This window comes from Clupea harengus, unplaced genomic scaffold, assembly GCF_900700415.2.
Source record: "Clupea harengus unplaced genomic scaffold, Ch_v2.0.2, whole genome shotgun sequence".
Lineage (NCBI taxonomy): Eukaryota > Metazoa > Chordata > Actinopteri > Clupeiformes > Clupeidae > Clupea > Clupea harengus.
The window spans coordinates 1,480-24,035 of record NW_024880237.1 but is presented as its reverse complement, the minus strand read 5'-3'; the positions used below and the strand labels follow the sequence as shown (position 1 = coordinate 24,035).

General features: G+C 41.0%; 3 protein-coding genes across 4 annotated transcripts; all 3 read right to left on the bottom strand.

Moving 5' to 3' along the window:
• Positions 1 to 404: 404 nt before the first annotated feature.
• LOC122131680 (troponin I, slow skeletal muscle-like) lies at positions 405 to 6,229 on the bottom strand. 2 transcript variants are annotated; one of them, XM_042706318.1, is made up of 9 exons: positions 5,997 to 6,229; positions 4,731 to 4,765; positions 4,612 to 4,618; positions 4,480 to 4,521; positions 4,092 to 4,223; positions 3,461 to 3,550; positions 2,027 to 2,203; positions 848 to 965; positions 405 to 568 (listed from the first exon to the last, which is right to left on the bottom strand). In XM_042706318.1, the coding sequence occupies exons 2-8, from the start codon at positions 4,742 to 4,744 to the stop codon at positions 861 to 863; spliced, it is 567 nt and encodes a 188-aa protein (XP_042562252.1). In that variant the 5' UTR covers positions 4,745 to 4,765; positions 5,997 to 6,229; the 3' UTR covers positions 405 to 568; positions 848 to 860. The 2 variants fall into 2 exon arrangements, with proteins under 2 accessions (XP_042562252.1, XP_042562251.1); XM_042706317.1 differs by lacking the exons at positions 4,480 to 4,521; positions 4,612 to 4,618; positions 4,731 to 4,765; positions 5,997 to 6,229 and having other exon boundaries at positions 4,092 to 4,451.
• A 7,898-nt stretch (positions 6,230 to 14,127) lies between these two features.
• On the bottom strand, positions 14,128 to 14,535 carry phlda3 (pleckstrin homology-like domain, family A, member 3). Its single transcript, XM_042706315.1, has one exon. The coding sequence runs from the start codon at positions 14,533 to 14,535 to the stop codon at positions 14,128 to 14,130; it is 408 nt and encodes a 135-aa protein (XP_042562249.1).
• A 1,759-nt stretch (positions 14,536 to 16,294) lies between these two features.
• Positions 16,295 to 21,884, bottom strand: LOC122131679 (cysteine and glycine-rich protein 1). Its single transcript, XM_042706316.1, has 6 exons — positions 21,671 to 21,884; positions 19,667 to 19,776; positions 17,808 to 17,976; positions 17,399 to 17,528; positions 16,981 to 17,074; positions 16,295 to 16,875 (listed from the first exon to the last, which is right to left on the bottom strand). The coding sequence occupies exons 2-6, from the start codon at positions 19,773 to 19,775 to the stop codon at positions 16,799 to 16,801; spliced, it is 579 nt and encodes a 192-aa protein (XP_042562250.1). The 5' UTR covers position 19,776; positions 21,671 to 21,884; the 3' UTR covers positions 16,295 to 16,798.
• Between the last annotated feature and the right edge of the window lie 672 nt (positions 21,885 to 22,556).

Below are 22,556 nucleotides of genomic sequence, written 5' to 3'. Positions count from 1 at the left end.
CTCTGCTTCATTGAAAACTGGCATTGTGTGTCTTATCACAGTTTGCCATCTGTACCTCCTTGGTAGTCAGCTGTAGACGTGTTGTAAAGGGTTTTGCATAGAAATGGATAAGACGATGAAGTCATGAGGTTTGAGCGGAGCGGTTTAAAATGTCCATGCAAAACAGGTTTGATACCTTCTACCTTACACCTCATGTCCTGTTTGAACAAGTGACTGCCCGTAAAAATAGGATCATGCTGGTTAAGCTACTGTTCTGCCCAGTAATTGTGTTTTGGATCTATCTTGACATTTACAGGAAGTCACATACCTGTTGCATTATTCCTTACATTACCTTTGTCCGTTTGATTATCACATAAATCTATGTAAACCATTAACTGACCCACAAAGAAGAAATGGAAGTAGAGTTCTTGAGTACTGTTTATTAGGGTGTAATTATATCATAGTTTGAATCATAATCCCAGACACATGACACTATTTGAAGTAGTTTCAAGGTCCACTGGAAGTACAAGGGAAGATGGGGGATGAACACGCCTCTCAGTTTCTTGTGCAGTAATGGAGGCCCAGTGACCTACAAAACACCAGTGAGAGACATATGGAGAGAAAATCAACTGTATGTTTGTCCAAAGATACTAATACTGCAGCTGAGGTGTACATGACTTTCCTATTGGATTAGCTACAGTAATGTTTTATTTTTATTTGTTGTTCTATCTCATAATAAATAGATTCAAAAAGCACAGGCCATGCTGCTTAATGGTTTCATGTACAGCAAATGGCATGCAGATATATGGCCCCCATTGTAACAGTGTCGCTTTGCTAGCCACTCTCAAGCCCCTTCCTCCTTACTTACAGGTGCAGCGGGCTCACTGGGCTGGACTCTTAGCAGCATCAAACATCTTCTTCCTGCCCTCCATACCAGACATGGCCTCCACGTTCTTCCTCCAGTCACTATCCTCCACTGGCCTTTTCTGTACAAGGCCAAAGAGGAGAGACACTGTTCACAGTGAATAGACCATGCAATGTTTTGACAGTGTTTTGTTACTGCAAACGTGATATGCCCAGGATGCAGCCATGGGGCACCAAAGGGGAACATTTACTTTCATATTTGTTTTCTTTTGTTTGCTCATGGGTGAAAAACATTTCAAAAAAAGATTCCCCTATAACTTCCACACCGGTTGGACAGGTCTGTAAAACACTGGGTCTTAAAGGTGGCACAAACACAGACAAAGAGGAGACAGAAAACCTCCATGTTTGACAGGATTGATAAGAAATGTAGAAAAGCACATCTCTACAACCACAATGTTGCTTTTGGCCAGATTGACCCTATCTTGCACCACCCCCGCCCTGCATTATCCTCCACATAATCACCCAGCAGGGCCTGAACTCCTCGGGAACGGCTTCTTTGTCTGCTCCTCCCGTCCTGTATTTCAACCCCTCTGTGCACTGCTAGCCAAATAATCTGTGAGTCATTTGTGTCTTCGAGGGGTGTTAAGCTCAGGGCGATGCACGATGGAGTCCAGGCCTCGGATTGGGTGGCAGCGAATGGGATGAATGGAACACCAGAGGGATTGCATTACGGGCGTATTGTGATTCTGTATCTTAAGAGATTTACAATTATCTTTTCATTCGTTGACTGTTGACCCTGGAGGCTCGAATGCAATGATTAAGGTGAAGGAACGTATCAACCACCACACACAGACACACGGAAGGGTGACAATCTCTATCACATGCAAGTGCACACACACACACACACACAAACACACACTGCTCACAGGTTTTACACATTAGGATATTATCTTTAACATATGCATGCACTCATGTACACACACAACACGCACACATTTGAATAATCTACTATGTCCAAAGTGGAAAACAGAAATTTAAGAACATAAATTCTAGGGTGGAGATGAAGAGGCTGTACAGAGGCAGAACGCACACACACAGTAAAGCAAGTCATATCAGATTACAGGTACATCTAGCAGTCTAAAACAGTCTAAAAGTCTACATTTACACAGACACACCCACACACCTTCTCTGCGTCCTCCTTCTTGACGGACTTGAGGTTGGCACGGAGATCCATGGACACTTTGTGTTTGGATCCCAGGAGTCCCCGCAGGATGGCGTCCGCAGAGACCCTCACCCTCCTCAGAGGGGGCCGCTTAAACTTCCCCCTCAGGTCCAACACCTTGATGTTCAGGTCCTTGATCTGTTTGGTGGTTAGCATTAAGAAGCAGCATATATATATATATATATATATATATATCATATATCATATATATATCATAGCCAGACATATAGCATAAAACTGCCATTTCCTGCCATGTGTTTGCACTACGTATAGCTAATTGTACAACTCCATGCATTCAATTCAATTCAATTCAACTTTATTTCGCCATGTATACAGATACTAGGAATTGTTTTTGGTTTTCTCCATGCAGGCTATAGTATCACAAATAGAACAACAAGACAACACAGAACAACAATACAAGGACAGATAGTACCAGACAGTATGAGCAAAATAATAAATAAGAATGGAGGTAGTGCAACAATAATAATGTTAAATAAAATTAAATAAAGTGCGATAAAGTTCGTGTGTGAGAGCTATTTAGGAGGGCTATTGCTTGGGGGAAAAAACTGTTGAGGTGACGTGATGTTTTGTTCATGATGGCCCTGTATCGCTGTCCAGAGGGGAGACGGTTAAAGAGACTGTTAGCAGGATGTGAGGGGTCTGCCGTGATCTTCATTACTTTCCTGAGGGATCTGGAGCTGTGAAGGTCCTTGATGGAGGGAAGGGGGCAGCCGATGATGCGCTCTGCTGCCCGTATGACTCTTTGGAGCCTGGCCTTAGAGCGGGCAGAGGCAGAGTCATACCAGACCGAGTGAGAGGATGTAAGCACACTCTCAATGATAGCCCTGTAAAACTGCACCATGATGGGGGGGCTGACCTGTAGTCCTCTCAGCTGCCGGAGGAAGAACAGGCGCTGCTGACCTTTCTTCACTAATTGAGTGATGTTATTGTCCCATTTTAGTGTGTTGGTGATGGTTGTGCCTAGGAACTTGAAATGCTCTATTACAGTGACAGATGAGTTGTTGATGACAAGTGGAAGATGTGTCGGAACCTTTTTTCGGAAGTCCACAATCACCTCCACTGTCTTGTTGACGTTGAGCTCTAGGTTGCTGACTGCACACCAGGACTCTAGATGGCCGACCTCCCTCCGGTAGGCAGACTCGTTGTTGTTGCTGATGAGACCTATCATGGTGGTGTCGTCTGCATACTTGATGGTCTGATTACTGCATCACTACTGCATTGCTACTGCAAGACTGTGCAATTCAATAGCTTTTTTTTTATATTTTGATAACCTATTCAGATGGCGGGTGTAGAAAGGACTTTTTCTTTCTGTGCCTGGATGCTTGGATTGTAACTTTGTTGGTAGCATAGGAAGGATGGTATAAATTGTGGTACCTCACGAGTGTTCAGATTGACTTTAGCCTCGATGTCGTAACGTTCTTCATCCACAACACCAATCTTTACATGGAGCTCCTCGCAGAATTTCTGAGAAAGCAATGGAAACCAATGACCGCTTTGGACCTCCTACTCTTATGCTCAGACTGAATAGACGTTGGCTTAACAAAACTGGAAGGCTTCAGATTGCAATACAAATGAAGTCAAGTTTTAGGGCAACTTGTTGATTATACCAGATATAGTACCCCAATAGTTACTCACTTAGTTCACTGAAACCTACAGTAATGGTGCAAAATCTTGCAATGCGATGCATCTAGATAGGTCTATTTCTATTTCTCTAGTGTATTTGTTTGTTTTCATTTCATATAGAGTTATGCTTATCATTACTTTTTTTCCAATGTCTTCACACATCCTGGTTTTGGTGAAAGGTGAGTGTAGAAGACTAGAAACATGTTTTTACACAGTATACTGGATCACTGTAAAAAAAAAAAAAAAACACCCACTATTGACAAAACAATTAATCAAATTCACTCAAAACTGCCTTTTGTTCACAATATTTGCTTTTTGCACCCTGATAGGAAATAACGTTGTAGTGAGAATAGCTTGGCGAGGCTATGGTTTGAGCAGTTACCTGGAGGTCAGCGAATGGTAAGCCGCTGGATTTGAGAGGGGGAACTCTCTCAGCTAAATACCTCTGCTTCTCCTCCTCCTTATCCAGAATCTCTTGTTCAAGGTCCTCTTTCGCCTTTGCCACCATCAAACTCTGCAGAGTACAAATATGCCCCCCCACACACACACACACAGATACATACGTACATCCATGAACACACACACATATACACACATACAGATACAAACACACATCCATGCACACACACACACATGCACACACACTTTTAATCCTATAGCTATTCTTCTTTTTCACACTTTTTAACTCTGCCTTCTCACTGATTCAGTAGTCTGAACTCGACTGCCCTCTAGTGGCTGTAATTGGTGGTGCAGGCATTCACTCTACATACCTTGAGCATCAGCTTCCGGGAGGCTGAGATTTTTGACTTCCTCTGGAGAAGCGAGAAGCAGATTTCACCCAACAAATCTTAATGAACTTGTTTTATTATATTAAGATTTAGCTGTGGAAACTGATGACTTACTTCTTGCCTGTAAAGGGGAACACAGACACGCTGTGTTACATTTACATAATAGAGAAGTTATTCTTAAATTGAAAAGCAATATGTATCCAAGATGTATATGAATGAGATATTCTGCTTACGATTGTTCTGGCATGTTGTCCAACTGTGTGGGTTACTGAAAGACAAAAATAAACTTAAGTACTCTTCATGACAACACCAAACAGGCGATGTGTTATTCACATACAGACAGCCAAGTGATCAGGCACTGTGTTATTCACATACAGACAGCCAAGTGATCAGGCATGTCTCTCATCTGTTGCCTTCCTGTCACTGATCTTTTCAAGTAGTGTAATGAACAGTAGAATTCAAGTAGTGTAATGAACAGTGGAATTCAAGCACTTGGATGTTTGTTGTTCCCAACCTCAAAGGCATCTTCACTTGTCACTAAATTTGCAGTTGAATCAAGAACCATTCTGAATAAAGATCATCACATGTGATAACCGTCAATTAACCAACATTCAATATTCAGTATGGATAGGTATTTTTCTCCTCCAATTGGCTGTGTATTTAGGAGTGCCAGAGCCCCATCCCAAAAAAGAAAGCCATCACCACGGACCCAAAGACATGTGCGAGTTGAAAGGCTTTCCTGGGACTTTGAGCAGTTCCAGGGAGATTGCCATCACCTGCTTGGTGCCACGGATTATCTCCTGCACTGGAATCTGGATAGGCGTAACACCAGAAATAGACGCCCAGGCTGTCATGGATAGAAACACTGATGGACAATGGATAGGGCCGGCTTAGGATTTGATACCAGAGCCCGAAATGCGAGCATCACTCTCCAGAGATGTGGCTTTGTACAACTCTTTCCACCCTGTCCCTGATGGTGCTGTGCGGTGCGAACTGCTACCGATCACAAAGAGTTTCTCAAATGGATGGTAATATTATTCATTTGATGATTCATTTGAACAATAATGCTGCATTTGTGTTCATGCAAAGATACTGGACCATAACATCCTGTATAATGATGATTGCTAAGAACTATACTGTAACTAAATGCATACAAAATAGAACATATAATTCTAAGATAAATGAAAGGCTTTTGTACATTTGTACATATCATGAATGGTTATAATTGGTCTCTAATGTCTCTAATGTGGAAAAATGTTTCAAGTGGCAATGACTGATTTATTGTCAATACATTTCCAAAACTTAAAACAGTAATGTTACTGTGGTTTATTTGTTCAGAAACATCTCAATCAATCAGAAAAGCATTAAAATATCTAGGTATCTAGGTAATGTGAATTAACTCATCAAGTTAGTTGCATTCTAATCTTCCTATAAATGGCCTACTGGAAAGTATGTGGACAGTATAAATTTTTTTTCCAACTTAGATAGAAGCATCCTACCTTTCTGTGGAGAGGAATGCTGGTCAGTGGTGTCTTCAGAAGAGCACAATACAGGGGAATGACTGTGTCTCACTATTTAACCATTGGCTCCCTTTGTCTTTCTTGTCTGTCAGTGGAGGGTATTTTTAGAAAAGTCCACTCTCCCTTACCCCTTTCCAACTCCCACTCCAGTAAACACAGAGTCACACTCACTTACACACACTCTCTCTCTCTCTCTCACACACACATACACACACACACACACGCACGCACGCACGCACGCACGCACGCACGCACGCACGCACGCACGCACGCACGCACGCACGCACACACACACACAGACACACACACACACACACACACACACACACACACACGCACGCACGCACACACACACACACACACACCATCGGGGGGCATCCCCAAATAAAATATATAGCATTGTTTTCTTCTGTCTGCATGACAGGGACTTGACAAATAGTGCCCATGGTATTTTGATCGTTAACTTAAAGTTGTTTATGTCTTCATGTATTCATGTGTGTTTTCTTCTCCATCATCAAAGTATAGGCAGAGTAGTGACATCAATTATCAAAGCTCTAAGCATCCTTACTGTGCAGTCAGTATGTTTTATAAAAAAAGCAAACAGCATTCTCCTTAGACTTAGAATGACGAGGGAGGAATACATGTGAAATGTACAAAGGGGGCCAAGACAGTTTACCACAAGTGACATAGAGTATACAAATCCGAAAAATACAAATATGCAAATTTACATTTCACTTAAAATGTATGCAAAAATTAGTTAGAAGAAGAGTCAAGCAGAGTGCAATTGTGCAAGGTTGCGATAATATGCCACATAGATAAGTGTTTGGGGTGTATAGAAGAAGTCTGCGTCATTGATGAGACATTCTTGGAAAGAAACCGTTTTTGTGGCATGAGGTTATGGTCCTGATGGACCGCAGCCTCTTGCTTTAACCGTTTGCATAGTGGAACCGCTGGCCAAATGGGTTTATTGAGTTCATCAAAGTTGGTAATGACTACCCAAGGAGCAGTGCTGGGTCTCCTAAAAGAATATGTGTACACTTACAGACATATGTTTCTAAACCCCATACAATACAGAAGAACAACGCTACATGCTACAGACATTAGAAGAGATGAGATCCAGATGGAGTTCAGATTTCTGTAATGTTGAGCATTTTAATTTAAGTAAAAAAAAATGGAGCCCTTTTATTTTGAGATGCTATTGTTGTTGTGTTGACAACAGACAGACACCCTAATGTGCTTATCTGCACAAAGCCTCTGAACCTCCCCCTCCCACACCTAAAAAAGTCCAACAACATTAATTAGATTATTTATGAGGATTGTGAATGGGATGACTTCACAGATGAGTGGAATGCCTCAGCTCTGTTAGCTCCTCATAGACAGACTGCCATCAGCTGCTCAGCCTGGGGGTGAGCGTCATTACGCCGGCGTGTGTGAGCTTAGCATACTTAGCATACTTAGCATAGTCAAGCAACAAATCAAGTGTCATGTGTTAGGAAGATGAGAAGTCAGTCAACACTTTTTGTTGCTTTAAACAAGGGCAGATATGGCAGCATGATTACATTAAAATGATGACAGTGAACCCTGTCCAGTTGCACGTCCAATTACATGTGATGGTTATCAGTGTACATGTGAAACATAAACAAGAGGAAGACTGCAGGAGATTGAATGTTATATTTCACGTATTTGGGTAAATAAAAAAATAAAAAATAAATAGAGAACATGCTGCAGATTAAAGGATTATTTTAGGTTAGTGTAAGGACTACTTGCCTATTTATGTGAAGTTTTAGCTTGTAACTACTGCTGCAGGCCAAACTCTTGTGGAAGAGTCAAATAGCGAAAGGTGAACAAAGGACCACGGCTGATTTGCTCTGGCACTCATGTGCACCCATGTGTGTGTAGCTGTGTTTGGCCGCGTGTATCTACAGACAGCACCTGCTCAGTGATAACACGGCCCGCGGCACTCAAGCTTTGCCAAATATGCTTTCAGAAGCGCCCAACTATCTGTCAACTCTCCTTGTTGTCTTGAAAGCTATCGCATTGTTCTATTTGTGCCTCGGATCTGACCGTTCAACGGCTAAATGAAATTGAAAAATATTCAGATTTCTTTTCTTCTAAATGTTCAATGACAGAAAGCCAAGTGTGATGTCAGACAAGCTCATTTTTACAACTTTATAGGGGTCATCTGGGATGCATGGGGTGGTGTGACAGAATGTCATTTTAGTTAGTTCAAGTTATTTGTTCAAAAGGACTCCAGGGCCTCCTCGGACTCAGACAAAGATCAGTGTGGTGTCCCAGGGGCGAGGGAATCCTCTCTGGGGTTATAAATCAGAGGTGATGGCAGCTAGGCATCCCCCAATGGCACAGCTCTCAAAAAACCTCTTAGCTATTCGTTTACGCCAACCATGTTAACAGTGCTCGGCATGACCGATGCCAAAATATGGCTTTCGTTTTGCACAATGGATCGGCCATCTTTGCACTTTCACATACTCTCAGGTCCTGCCAGAGAGGCTACCAGAAGGTATGGTCAGCTCACCCTGAGCTGTTATCTTATAAAAAAACCTAGATAGCAACCTCACAACATATTTTTAGCATTGTGCTAATGATGATGATGTCAAACATACAGAAGGTGATGAGGGGTATAATTTGTGCTTTCCAAATTCAAAGCGTGAGCCAGACATTGTTGACGTTGAAAGGAGTGGTGTTTGTATTTGTGATGCTTTTCAGATGCTCTTTGTCTCCTCTCCAGAAAATGTCTGCCTATGTCTACCTATCTGCCAATGTTATACATTTAATCATAGATGCTCAAATTTGTCAAGTGTGTGACATAAGTAAAGTATTTTATGATGGCGTACGATAAAACAGTCTTCTTATGAAAGGTCCCGTTTTCATTTTGGATGGAAAACATAGATTTAATTACATAAAATGGGCAAACAAAAAATGCAAACTGTAGGGCAGAGTTTCTGAGTTGTACATTTAGATGTAAATCACCAGAGATACACCTTATCTGGGAAAAGGGTTCCTTATCCCAGGAAAACAAAACAAACTGTTCCTCTGATGGACACCAGGCTCTGGAGGACCTTCAAAGATCATGGCAGTGCCCCTGACCTGACTCAGACCCAGGCTAAATCCCACTGTTATTCCCCCCGCTCCCAGAAAAGGCAATCAGCACTGCAGAATCACATAGGATTAGTAGCGTGCACGTGTCAGCATGGCTGTCTATTCTAGGATTGGACATAGCGTTTGATGAATGGTCCCCTGCCGTATAAAAGACTGGGACAGGTTTGAAACCAGAATCCAATTGTGTGGCACCACTGGGATGAGTGGATTGGGTAGAAATGTGCTCTCTGATACCCAACAATATTTCTAATGATAGAACTAGATTAAAAGTGGTAAACGTTCGAAAATGTGACAAGTAGAATTGTGCTGGCACCACAGCGTTTGTGTTTTAATTTGTCTTAATCTAAAGGGTTTTAATCTAAAGTGAAATTACAGGTTATATTTACACCAAAATGTCCTTTACAGTGAAAATACATAGATTCATAGACACTTTTACTGTAAGTTATTGCATAATATTGTGATTTAATACTTTTGATGTCGACTATTACATATTGATGAACTTTCAAAACACCTTTTGGAGTATTTGTAATACGTAGTTGAGAAGTGGGCTCTGGTAAACCAAAGAGCTACTGTCCAAGAAATATAAAAACACACACACACACATTCCAGGAGCTGTTTCCCGCTAGTGACAGCAAAGTGTCAAGCTGAGGAAAGGCGCTATAAAATCTGCTAACGGTGAGCCTGTGAGAACGCCAACAGCATTCCTCATCTACAATGTCTTACTTGTTGTGTTTTCATAACCGTTCGAGGGGAAAATCAGTTCATTTTAATCTTTTTATTTATCTCACAGAACTCTGCAGTTTTTAATTCACATACAGACACCATACTCAAGTTTGCTTGATCTAAAAATTCTAAAACACACAAAAAATGATTTTGCCATGGATGGTTATTGAAGCAAATGATATTCACAGCAATACTGTCATTGGTAAGGACTAATTAAAAGCACTCAACGTGTAGTCTGATTGTAACAGAGGAAACCAGTAACCAGAGGAGGCAAACGTTTTCTGACTGAAAAGCTCTGTGTAGGATATGGGGCTGAAGGGATCAAACCACCTCTGACAAACGATTTCAATAAAAAACATCAGACTAAGAAAATTGTTGTCACTATCATTCACAACCAAGAAGTCCTTAACAATGAATATTTCCATGGCTATGTCTTGAAACGATATCTGGATATATACATTATATGCTTCTTGGTTGCGAATGATAGTGACAACAGGAATTTGTTCTTGTTATGAGTGGTTTGACTTGGTTTGAACTCTGACCCCTGTCAGCCGCACTTCTTACACAGGGCCTGCCAGTCAGAAAAAGTTTGCCCTCTTCTGGTTACCAACTGTAGTGACTGTAATCCACTGCATGTAACTCATTTTGGCTGAAGGATCCAGGTCATTTCTTTTAAAATGACAGTTCACAAAAGATACCCAAATGCTTATTTGCACCAAAGCCCTGTTTAAAGACATGTTTGTACTGCAAAGTTAGGCTGATATTCTGATATTGTTCTAAAGCTGATTTACAGGAACACCACTGGTTCCTCTGTAACAACTAAGTCACACATTTGAGTGCTGTTGATTAGTCCTCTTCAAAGACAATATCGCTGTGTGTATTTTATTATAATATATTATTTGCTTCAATAGCCATCCGTGGCAAAAGAAAAAAAAATCCATAGTTCAGATTTTTTAGAATAACTAAACTTGAGTGTGATGTCTGTACGTGAATTTAAAACTGCATGCAGAATTCAGTGTGTTCTGTGAGACAATAATTTGAACTGATTTCCCCCTTGAACGGTTATGAAAACACAACAAGTAAGACATTGTAGATGAGGAATGCTGTTGACGTCCTCACAGGCTCACCGTTAGCAGATTTTATAGAGCCTTTCCTCAGCTTGACACTATGCTGTCACTAGCGGGAAACAGCTCCTGGAATGTGTGTGTGTGTGTGTTTTTTTCCAAAACGTACAGTGAAAGTGTCTATGTATCTACGTATTAATTTATTTAACAACGTGTAGCTCTAGCTAAATCTAGAGTATCCAGCTAGTCCAAAAAAGGGTCTGGCTAGATATCTAAATGTGCTTTGTTATTGTTGCTGGCAAAAAATGATAGCACTATCTCTGTAGCATTATCTCTACAAGGCCTACGTTCGTTGATTGCGATTTCTATTACTTACCCAGCATGTGTGTGTGTGTGTGTGTGTATATGTTCACTGCAACATATAGACAGTTGTGGTTAGGAGCTGAGGCTGGGATGAGAGAGTGAGCAAAAAGGGACAACAAGAGAGAAAGATGGTGGACTTGTAGTGTTCATTATTTTTGGAGAAAAATGCAATGTGTGATTGAGACAAATGTGGGATTTGTTGGACATGGTGACCCTTAAATGGTCAGTTTTAGGTTCATTTGTGCTATCTGTAAAATGGCATTCTTTCTCTTATTACCATTTCTATTTCTGTTTTAACTCTAACGCCATTTACAGCCAGGCGGCACTTGGCTCTTGAGAACCAAGAAACAACATTCCATGTCACTTAAGGCAGATTTTTCCATGCTTTTGATTATTTATATATTTGCTGATTTACCTCAGAATCCCAAAATATTTGTTTACATAACATCCATTAATAAAATTCTCATAACAAAGAAACTAATTTGAATGTTGTAGAATAATGAACACAACCAGTATAATAAATCAACTACTAGGACTGTAAGTTGATAAAACAAAATTGAATTCAACGACTGCAGCCAATCAATCAATCAAATACATGCAGATGAACACATCTGAACACCTCCTGTGTCTTCAAACAGCCCCAGAAACTTCAGAAGATGCTGCTGGGCAGCTGAGGCTCTGGGATGAGAAACTCGTGTATCTGCCAAGCAGCTGAGTCATATTATGGCCATACTTTGTTTACAGTGCCGAAACTGTGCCTCTACAGTTCCTTCACATTTGGGACTTTCCAAGGAACACAATCGATTCATTATGGCGCTTGGCACGGACTCTGAGCCCTGAACCTACAAAAGGAGAAAGTGCCACCTCGCATGCCCTCTGAGAGACAGACAGACAGATAGACAGACGGCGTGCACTGCATTCACACTACTGCATGGAAAATAAACTGGGGCTCGTTTTTTTGCATCCTAAGACAGGAATATGGCCATACTCCCTGGGGAAATACGAGGTGGCTGCACCACTAAAAGTTTACGACTTCCCTTTTTAGAATCTACTCCACGAATAACCTCTAACTTTTTCGAATAGAAAATACTGCTACAAATGTTTCCATTAAATGGCAGCATTTCGCCTCCACAAATTGTGACATAAATGTTTCCATCCTTAAGTATGAATAAGGGAGTGTTCCTGGAGGATATCTCAACCTGCTGTGCTTCTCAAAAACACACAGGCTTAGCGGGTTATGCTTAGTCATTGGGGATGTCGTCGAGACATGCCTTTCAGCTGCAGGGGTTAGAAAAACAAACAAACTGTCATTGATCCAGAACCCGCAGAGGATATTGTTACCATGTACAGTTCTGTAAGGGCACCCTGAGTCCTGAGAGACTGTATCCACAAAACAAGAGGGATGTGAAACAGTACAGGCAGTGATTTGGGATATCCTAATATTTAGCCAAACAGACGGGATTGTTACAGACACTGTTATTGCACTGAACACTCTGTGTGTGTGTGTGAGTCCCACAAAAATGAACTACCTGAGCACGACTGAAGAGACTGATGAATGATGTATTATGCTTGTATGCAAGTATTAGCTCTCATAGCAATCCAGGATATCATACAGAATACAACAACACACAAATCACAAATAATACTATCTAAGTTCATAGAGCAATAGCTTGCAGGACAGAGTTTTCTCTCAAAATAGAAATATTTATGGTACACCACAAAGGAGAATGGAAAAATAAATGTTTTAGCCAGAATTTCCAACCAAGAACATTTATCACTCTGTATGTGAACCATACACAGTATTTCAGTCCAAGCATTTCAGTCCATGTATATTGAGTCTTCTCTCAGAGTGACTTTGTGGTTCTTTGACAACATTCAGAAGCAAACTCTTCACTCATGAAAATGTACTTTCAAAATATAAAAACAGCACCAATTTCCACTGCATGAATATATGAGTCCATACCTTCATTACATAGATACATAGATAGAAGCATATAGCAACTAAAAAAACATTGTTTACTTCATGAATATATATCAAATATTCTTAATAATAACAAGCACACAATGCGTAACACTATCTTAGCGGACGACACTTGTGCAGTTCTCATATGATCCATACTGTATGAGCTTGCCTTGAAATACGTTTAAATCCACTGCAGGGTAAAATAAAATGACAAACCACTGGCTGTTCACATTTCCTTTTTCTGAGGAGAGTGTGAAGGGAACTTGGCAACCTATGACGGTACAAGTCATCCTTAAGTTTCTTTTTAACTGAACCTGGACAAAAAATTATCATTTCTAAACTTTTATTTGCGCAGTTTCCATTGGCCTTCCTCTAACTCCACCTTGGTCTGGATCCCTTCTGCTTCTCTGGACCGTGTCCCAGATCTGTTGTGGGATTGCGTGGGATTGAGTGGTCACACCAAATGAGTCTGAGTCTGTGGGTTTGGAAACACCAAATAAATGTGTTACAGATGGGAAAGACTAGACTAAAGAACAACCATGAGAGCAAAATCACACTGTTCAGAAGTACCATTCAAGGATGGTCTTATTATGAACTTTTTTTACTTTCTGATAGTTGAACAGAACTAATTCTACAAACAGTGTTTCCTCCACCCACCCACACTGTCTTATCATTAAGTAATGTGCATAAACACTATGCAACTACAAAACCAGCCCACAAAGCCATTTCAAATTAACAGAATGTACTTCATATCTCTTTTGCCAATCGACTTCAATCAATATAGCACCACCAGCTGGATGGGCCACCTATATTCTGCATTACTGCAAATCGATCATTTAATCAGGGGGTAACCTACCTCTGTATTGGATCACTTCTATGCTTATCCAGAGCTAATGAAATCCTCGTCGCTACTGCTCTGGTGCAGATACCGGTTCTTCCCCGTTTGAACAGCGAGGCGGTTTTTGAAGCGCACCAAAGCCAGGGCGATCTCAGCGTTCCAGGCTGTCCCTTCTTGCTGACACCTGAAGTCGATCTCTTTGCCCCCAGACATCACAATGGTGAAGTAAACAAGACCTCGTTTGTTCTCCACACAATCCACCGTTACCATGTGTTCAAAGGGTATCTGTTTCTCTTTCAATCCGGGCGCCGCTGTCGTGTCCTTGCACTTATAGTCATATAAGTGCAGTCCGTCTTCTGTCATGAGGCAACGCTTTTTCTTCCAAAGCTGAAGCAGTCCGTTGCTTCTTTTCTCCAAGTGTCCTTCCTTCATCACTTGGATTGGGTTCATTTTGTCAGACATAGAAGAGCGTAAAATATAGCTCTCACATATCCAGCGGTGATATATCTAAGCCTAAGGTTTAAACATGCTGAGGTATAGAGTTGTTAAAGAAAACAGGGGTCACGGAAATGCATCTCTTTCTAATAAGCCCATCTGGCATTTTTAAATAATAAAGTCAGGTAAATAAAATATTTCAAAATTCGTATGTCCAAAGTTAACAGTAGGCATCATGCCGTTCGCTCGGATACAACGTGTTCTACAACAGGGTAAACAAATACGGTAATTATAACTAAAACTGTATGCAATCTGATCCGTCTGATGTGCTGGGCATGTTTGTACTTGTTCAAGCAGGCTGACTTGACTTCTCTTGTTACTGCAGATCCAGCCCCCCAGACTATGATGTCATCCACACTAGTCCAATGTTTGTGTGGCGCTGCTGGGAAAAGGGCGGTGTTGTCTCTCAGGGATCTACAGTCTATTCATTCACAAAAGTAGGTATGACTGCGTGGGTTTAGCCTATTTGAAAACTTAATTAAGGTGTTCATTATCTGTTTCAGTGTGACTCCCTGAATTAGAAAAAGCCTAAAAGGAAAGGACTGCTGTGTGTCAAGGAGAGTGTCTATTGAATATAGAAATCTGGATCGGCCTTTGAGTGAAACTCACTACAAATATGTATACTTGCGTAAAGGGGACACAAGTATATGTGTGTTTAAGTTTAAAAACGATCTTTTATTATCCCTTTCTTTTTGAAAACTGCATAATACACCATCATATTGCTATGCTATCTAATGCAATTATGCAAATCTGTATGTGTGAGCATGTGTATAACAAATGTTATTGTAGCTGACAGCCAGCTAACAGTTGAACTAAGCTAGTTTTAATAACAGTTAAGCTTTTCTGAGGTTAATGAAACAGTCCTAAATATGCTCGTGATTATGGTTATAGTTTCTGCCCTCTTACTTACCATGCGTGGGAGTTTAACTTCATTTTCATGTTTGTGAAAAAATAAACTAAGTGGAGTGCCGTGATAAGATTTTCTTGACCTGCTGAAGTGTATTTGAAACGTCCATTTTTCATTTACTTAAAACAGTGGAGGGTGGCTGTCTCGCATTAATCTCAGCTCTCTGTTTAATATAAATATTTTCCTTCATGTTCCCCTGCTGATGGAATGTGCGTAGGAGGCAGATGTTAATAGGAGATTTGGCCAAAGTCCTGTTGCTCTTTCACAACCCTTATATCCAGAAATCACATGAGGAACCCCCCCTAAATATTTGTTGAAGCTACGAGTTTAAAAACTCAATGTAAACAAGTGCAACATGCACTTTTGGAAGAAAAGGATTCCTGTTAAAAGATCCCTAGAGCATGATTTAATGCATTGCTTTAGAGAACATAGAACACTGACTCTCCTTCCATTTAAAGACAAAGATGAACTGTATAAGAATGGAGAAATAGGAAAGTCTCAGTGATATCTTCTGACCCGTAGAGTTTCATAATCAGGGCAAAGGATCTGAAGCGAAACACAAAGGTGTTTCGAGTGTTATGTAGTCGCATTTTTGTGGTCATGAGGTTTCAACGTTTAAATGTGCTGTGTCATCAGAGTGATATGAATGGAATGTCATCACAAAATATTTGCAAGTAGTTTATCTTCCTCATAGGTTGACAGACCTGCATGTACAACATCAATGGTCTCTCATGCACAAAAGCTTATTGCTATTTGTTGTATTTTCAACTCGCAAGATATTCGTCAAAATCGCAATTTCCATTCTTGTGACAGTCTGGCAATATTTAATAATTAATTTATAGTCTCATGATGTAATATTACAATAGGCATAACTGTACATACAGTATGCAAAAGGCATAATGGTTTGATCAGTACATTACATATTAGTTATTTATTTCCAAGCCTTGATCATATGCTCTGGAATGAAAGGAAGTATACACAATCTTACCTTTTGCATAAGGTACTGTAAGTGCAACACATGCAGGTGAAGATACTGTACTTATGCTATTGTTAGTGGTGACAGCTGGAATGTAGTTGACAATCATGGCATACTTTTTGCAGCAAACATCAGCACTTTGCAGCCAAACAAAAAAAACACAAGGAGAACATAAAAAAAAGTTTTGAAAGCCCCTGAAATGTCATTGGTCCCATAACAGCAAAGAGAACGGAGTGTCATTTGGAAAAACAGACTTGAATTTCTAGTGGAAGATAAGGTGACTGTGGCTTGGCTTGGGGTGTGACTTCCTCATGGTGAACTGCCTCCCCAGGGATCTACTGAGCGTGTGCCAATGCTCCAGCTCCTTGGCCATACCCAAAGCCTTTAGGCCCAAAGTTCTTGGCGTAGCATCCTGCACGACACACAAAAATATCTCTTACATGCAGCAAAATATTGCATTATATCTCAAATGATTTCTTCTTCAACTGAGAATTTTGAACAGTTGTGTGGACAGTACCTTTGCAATAGATTTCTCCGTCCTTGTCAGCTAGGGTTGTGGATTCCAGACCTTTGCCACACTTTGCACAGCGAAAGCAGGTCTTGTGCCATGACTGTGGAGGGTAGAACACCACTGTCAAACATTGGTCATTGCAACCTCAGACTGCTTATGGTCTGTTTATGGAGCTACTTGCTAAATGCTTACCACAACACTTTGGTTACTTTGTATTAGGTGCCTAGCCAAACCACTCAAGTCATTCAGGCTTGCCAGCAACATAGAAGTGGATTTGTATACAGATGTTAAATGGGTTAAATTACTTGGTTAAGTGAATGGTTCTATGCATTTGGCAGACATAGTGAATCCACATACTTTCTCAAATGTGTATGTGTCCTATATATAACTGAACAAAAACCCACAATGCACCATGGGCACTTACATTGCCAGCACCAATGACTTTCTCAGCAGCGTAGACGGCCTTGCCACACCGTGGGCAACTATCCGAGCCCCCAAACTTCTGAGCCAATTTGGACGGATTTGGGTTAGTTGTGGGGCGGTGTTCACCTTGTCTGTGAATCAGGGAGACGTGTACAATTATTAGTTTTTTTGTCAAAATATCCAAGTTACTATCATTCTTAGAGCTTACTATATTTTTTACCTTTACAAAAGATAATACAACATTCACTATTGTGTTCAACAGTGTAATCACATGTGTTTCATTTTAGAAAAATGGAAGGTGATATTTAGCATATTTTCAGATATTACTGGTAACTACGTATGTAATATATCATTTAATATCATAAACTAATAATGATCCAGATCTATTTTGGAGTGATGGGTGCTCTTACTCCTCATGCTTGATCCCCAGAGACTCTCCCTTGTCCATGCTTAGTGTTCCAGCTCCTCCTCCGTAGCCGTAGCCTTTTGGCCCATACTTCTTGCTGTAGCAGGACTTGCAGTAGATCTCATCTTCATGCACAGCTACTGTTGTGCTGTCCAGGTTCTTCCTGCATACCACTGAATCAGGACAGAAAGTAATTAAGTATTGAATCACTTGTGTGAAGAGTGATTTAAATCCAGTTCTCCAGTTCTCCAGTTCTCCAGTTCTCCAGTTCTAAAGAAGATTGCCATCTGCACTTAGAGAGGAGCCTCTCTTGACTGGGGCCATGAAAAGCAGCACTTGAGATGGCGGTTAATGTTGTTTTCCGATGGCCCTGCTTCATACCTTGTTGACCAGCATAGCTAACGACACTGAAGGAGGAGGGTGTGGTTCAGAGAATTCACAGAATGCGTGTTCACTGCATTCCTCAGAGTGGAGTAGACTACCAACACTGCCTTATAAGGAGCCGGGACTTATCAGATCTCAAAAAAACCAAACAAACCCATTATGCCTAAATACCAGCGAAAACATATTACTGTCACTTTTACTTGACAAGAAAATGCAGACACAGATGGAAAGTTATGGACCTGAATTTCTGGAGATTTGTGGAAAGTAGTTTTTTTCCTGTTCTTCGTCTGAACGCTTTCCTTGCCCTCCTGTCAGAGTTAATTCAAGTGAGGAGAGATACCAGCAGAGGGGAATTCAGCTCTGTTACCGTCACATCAGGGAGCCTGGAATGCACAAACCCATTCTGTCTGGAATGGATTCCTAACCAAGAGCCCCACAGACACACGCATACATAGGCCAGCCCAGCCAGCTGCAATGTGCTCTTTTGACCACATGGTGGCATTGTGTTGTAAGTAAGGGGACATACAAGCTTTTTCAACTCAAAGCTATTCCAGCATCACACACACACGCACACACTCAAACACACACACACACACATGCGAACATGCACACGCACACACACACACACACACACACACACACACACACACACACACACACACACACACACACACACACACACACCAACACAGAGGTCAACCCTAAATAAATCCTGATTTAAAAGAGAGTGCAATGTGTTTCTGACACCCTGGTGGTATTGTTATGTAAGTATGGAGATTTATGAAATGCACTTGTACTTACAAGTCACATGATATCAATCTAAGCAAAGACAGAACTGATGCTTCCCTTCCAATACAATGGTCACCTGCTCTCTCTGAGGAAGTGGAAGTCTGCAGTGCCTGGATGTTAGGTTAGGTGCTCTAGCTCCAGCTCTTTCACAAATAGGCTGCAGGTTAACAGCCTTGAGTCAGACTTTCACCTAGCTTGGCTAAATGTCTAAAACAATTACATTCAATCAAATGACAATAGAACTATAGCTTTGGTTATTATTATTATTATTTGGTTATTATAATTATTATTATTGTTGTTGTTGTATAAATATACTTATTGTTTTTTACGATATTTAATATTGTTTTATGAATTTAATTTCATTGTGCTTATTACTTAATTTTCTCTTTGTTGTTTTGACTTGTTTTTATCTAATGTAAGTTGCTTTGGACAAAAGTGTTTGCTTAATACCTTAACGATACCGATATAACAATAAATATGTGTCTGTTAAGTCACACTCCAAACGCCTCCACCCATTTCAGCTAAAGCACATACCTACATGTGTTTGATTGATCTGAAAAGCAATGTTTGCCAATATGTCATTATATTCAATTTCATCAACATGTCTGCTCTTAAGTCATTGGTCTTTCTAACTTACTGCACAGGAAGCAGCTCTTGTGGAAGCTTAAGTCATTGGTCTGTCTCACTTACTGCACAGGAAGCAGCTCTTGTGGAAGCACTTCCCCTCGCACTGCACTTCCTCTGCAAAGTACACGGTCTTCTGACAGGCGCCACACTTGTTTCCTCCCCCAAAAGGCATCCTGTTATACAGACAGATAAAAGTATTCAGACATAGGGGACATTGGTGGGCGATGAGCAATGTGTGTTGTGCATGAACTAAAGCTATCGTGTGGCGTGTGGGAGTATTGTTCTGACCCACCCATGTTTGCGCTTACGATCTTGCTCATGGTATTAAATAAGCACCAGGATTTAGTCCATGCGTGCCGGACTCTGCTCATTGCTCGTTGCTCATCAATGAAATTAGGGCCCTCAGAACTTTCTGCTGTACTGTGTGAGACGTGTTTGTAAGAGTGCGGTCAAAAATCTGTTCTTTGGCTTTGTGTTGACAATATGGAAGAGTGTGTGTTTGCATACACAAAAGAGTCAGAATAACATCTTGTCTTGCGTAAATGATGAGCTCCTCAGCAGATCCTCCTCCGTCCCCTGGGTATAGTCTCCTCAGAGCTCAAATGCTTAAAATGCCTGCCCCAGGATTGCATCCCAGTCATGCCCCTGGTATAGTTCTACATTGAAGCATTTTTGTGGTACAGCTTATCATGCAAAGTTCATGAGAATGTGAAACACAAATTCTATGTCCAGAAATACAAAGTGTTTTTGTACACATGCAATTATGGTTCTTCAATGATTCAACCCCTTTCTTCTTGAACCCACATTTTGTTGAACGGTCATAAAATGGTAATGTTCATGTATATGTGACTGTTATTTCCTTTTGTTTTAAATTTAAAAATACATTGTGTAAGCATGGACCATTACTGTTAATTGTTTCTCATTTTGTACTAATATGGTCAACAGTTTGTAAACCACTCGCCCTCACATCACACATCATTACTGTGGAATGCCTGGATTCCATCCATCCCTGATATTGCAGTTGCTTTCTGTCAACAGGGTTCTGGGCATTTACCACATCACAGTCCAGCCTCCCTTCTTTTTCCTGTGGATTACTGCAAATACCAGAGTTCTGGAGCGCCCCGAGTCATGACTCATGCTGGGTTCATTTAAGGCTGCCTTACCCAGGAATAACACCACATAAGTAATCAAGATAACCCGATCATTATTCAGTCATTCATTCACAATTAGTATGACTAGTCAGGGGGCAGTGCATTAAACTTAATTTTTCATTTTTTCGTAAAACTTTCTTCATTAAACGTTCTTTTGCTCGCATAGACAAAGACTTGATCACTTCAACTTCATTCTACATGTAAAAATGTAGTGCCCATATGGATTTCATTTGCACATTAAATAAGAGTAAAACCCTCCACTATAAAAGTCTAGGACTAAGCTATGCAGAGTACAACTGTCTGGGTTTGCTTTGAGGCTAGAGGGTGCATTCCTACATGCTTTAGCCTCAGCCAGACTAAACATTTCTCGTAGCTTTCAGATTTGACATGGTGTCCCATTCCATGATGCTATGGATCTCAGACACAGTCATACTAAGAGACATGCTAGCTCATTGCTTTCCTAGTCATCATAAACAACACACATGGCCAGAATACATAGGTTCAAGGAAGTTACCATTTGTTTTATGACCAGCATCCCTTTCCAAACATAGCTTGGAGTACCACCCAGAATACCACAGAATGGCCTTGTTCCACATCCGTACGTTTATGTGTGGTCGGATTACACAGAACAAGTACTTTGTTTCAATTGGGTAGTACATATGTACAAACAGGGCACCTGGACTGTATAACAGTAGAGTCTGTCATGCCACTAAGTCTGCCACAAATTTGTAACAGTAGTCACTGAAGTGTTAAATGGTACAACACAAAATAACAAGTGAGAACTTTTGAGTCTCTCTGTGAACTTTTAAGTCTCACCTCTGCTCAATGAAAATGAAAGCAGGTTGTGAATAAGAGAAAGACAGATGCACAACCCTACTAAAGGAGATACCTGTAGGTGCTAAACACATTCCTTTACCTGCAAGTCTTTTGTTTTCTTCTAAGACCAAACCGACAGAAAGTGCTGGGCTGTAGCGACAGAGCAGAACTCCAGACGAGGTTCCAGATGTCCAGAGGAGGAACCCCTAAGTTTTCTTCCCCACTGTAGAGAACTAAACAAGTGATTTGAGCCTACGTGAGCGATCTGAGCCAAATGATGGGTGGGGCTCCAACCCTGAGTATGTGTGGAGGAGAGTGTGGTGGGAGTTCAAGAGGGAGAGAGAGAAAGAGAGAGAGAGAGAGAGAGAGAGAGAGAGAGAGAGAGGGGGGGGGGGGGTGGAGGAAGTCAGCCTGCCTGCACTGTGTTTGCTGTAGTTGTGAAACACTGGTCCTGGTCTGGGTCACCGTGTGTTGCATCTGCCCCCTATTGGCTATAGCCACTCACACTAAAGACAAATATGGGCATTAGTTGAAGTTGACCTCCTGCTTTTGTTTGACGTGAAGCGTTTCCTTTACGAAATTGTCAGATTACGATAGGGGCGGGTGCATTAGGCAGTTGCACTTATTTGAGTATTTCCTGTAAGGAGAAAACGTTGTCATTTCTGTGTTTTTAATCTATAGACAGGACCCTGCGATGGCTTTACGATGGTCGATATTTAATCCATTCTCTTCTGAGTGAACACAGGTCGTAAACATATTGGCAGATAGGTCTGAATGTAATTGCCATGACCTTCACACTGTCACGCTTGAAGGCTCGCAGAAAGGTCAGGTGGAACTAGTCAGACGTTTGATGGCTATGGATTGTCTGTGGAGATGGAGAGAGAACAGAGTGTCCCTTAAATAAAACAGATGAGGTGCATCTTCAAAAAATCCAACCGTTAATTTACTATCCATCCAGCTTCACACATGCAGAAAGAGTCTATGGT

Coding starts and splice junctions, on each gene's coding strand:
- LOC122131680 (XM_042706317.1), bottom strand. CDS start 4,328: ATGGATGTGTGTTTGTATCTGTATGTGTGTATATGTGTGTGTGTTCAT. Junction 3,551..4,091: donor TACCATTCGCTGACCTCCAG/GTAACTGCTCAA, acceptor TTGCTTTCTCAG/AAATTCTGCGAGGAGCTCCA. Junction 2,204..3,460: donor TCAATCTGAACACTCGTGAG/GTACCACAATTT, acceptor ACCACCAAACAG/ATCAAGGACCTGAACATCAA.
- phlda3 (XM_042706315.1), bottom strand. CDS start 14,535: ATGAACCCAATCCAAGTGATGAAGGAAGGACACTTGGAGAAAAGAAGC.
- LOC122131679 (XM_042706316.1), bottom strand. CDS start 19,775: ATGCCTTTTGGGGGAGGAAACAAGTGTGGCGCCTGTCAGAAGACCGTG. Junction 17,529..17,807: donor CTGGGGATCAAGCATGAGGA/GTAAGAGCACCC, acceptor CCTGATTCACAG/ACAAGGTGAACACCGCCCCA. Junction 16,876..16,980: donor CGGAGAAATCTATTGCAAAG/GTACTGTCCACA, acceptor TGTGTCGTGCAG/GATGCTACGCCAAGAACTTT.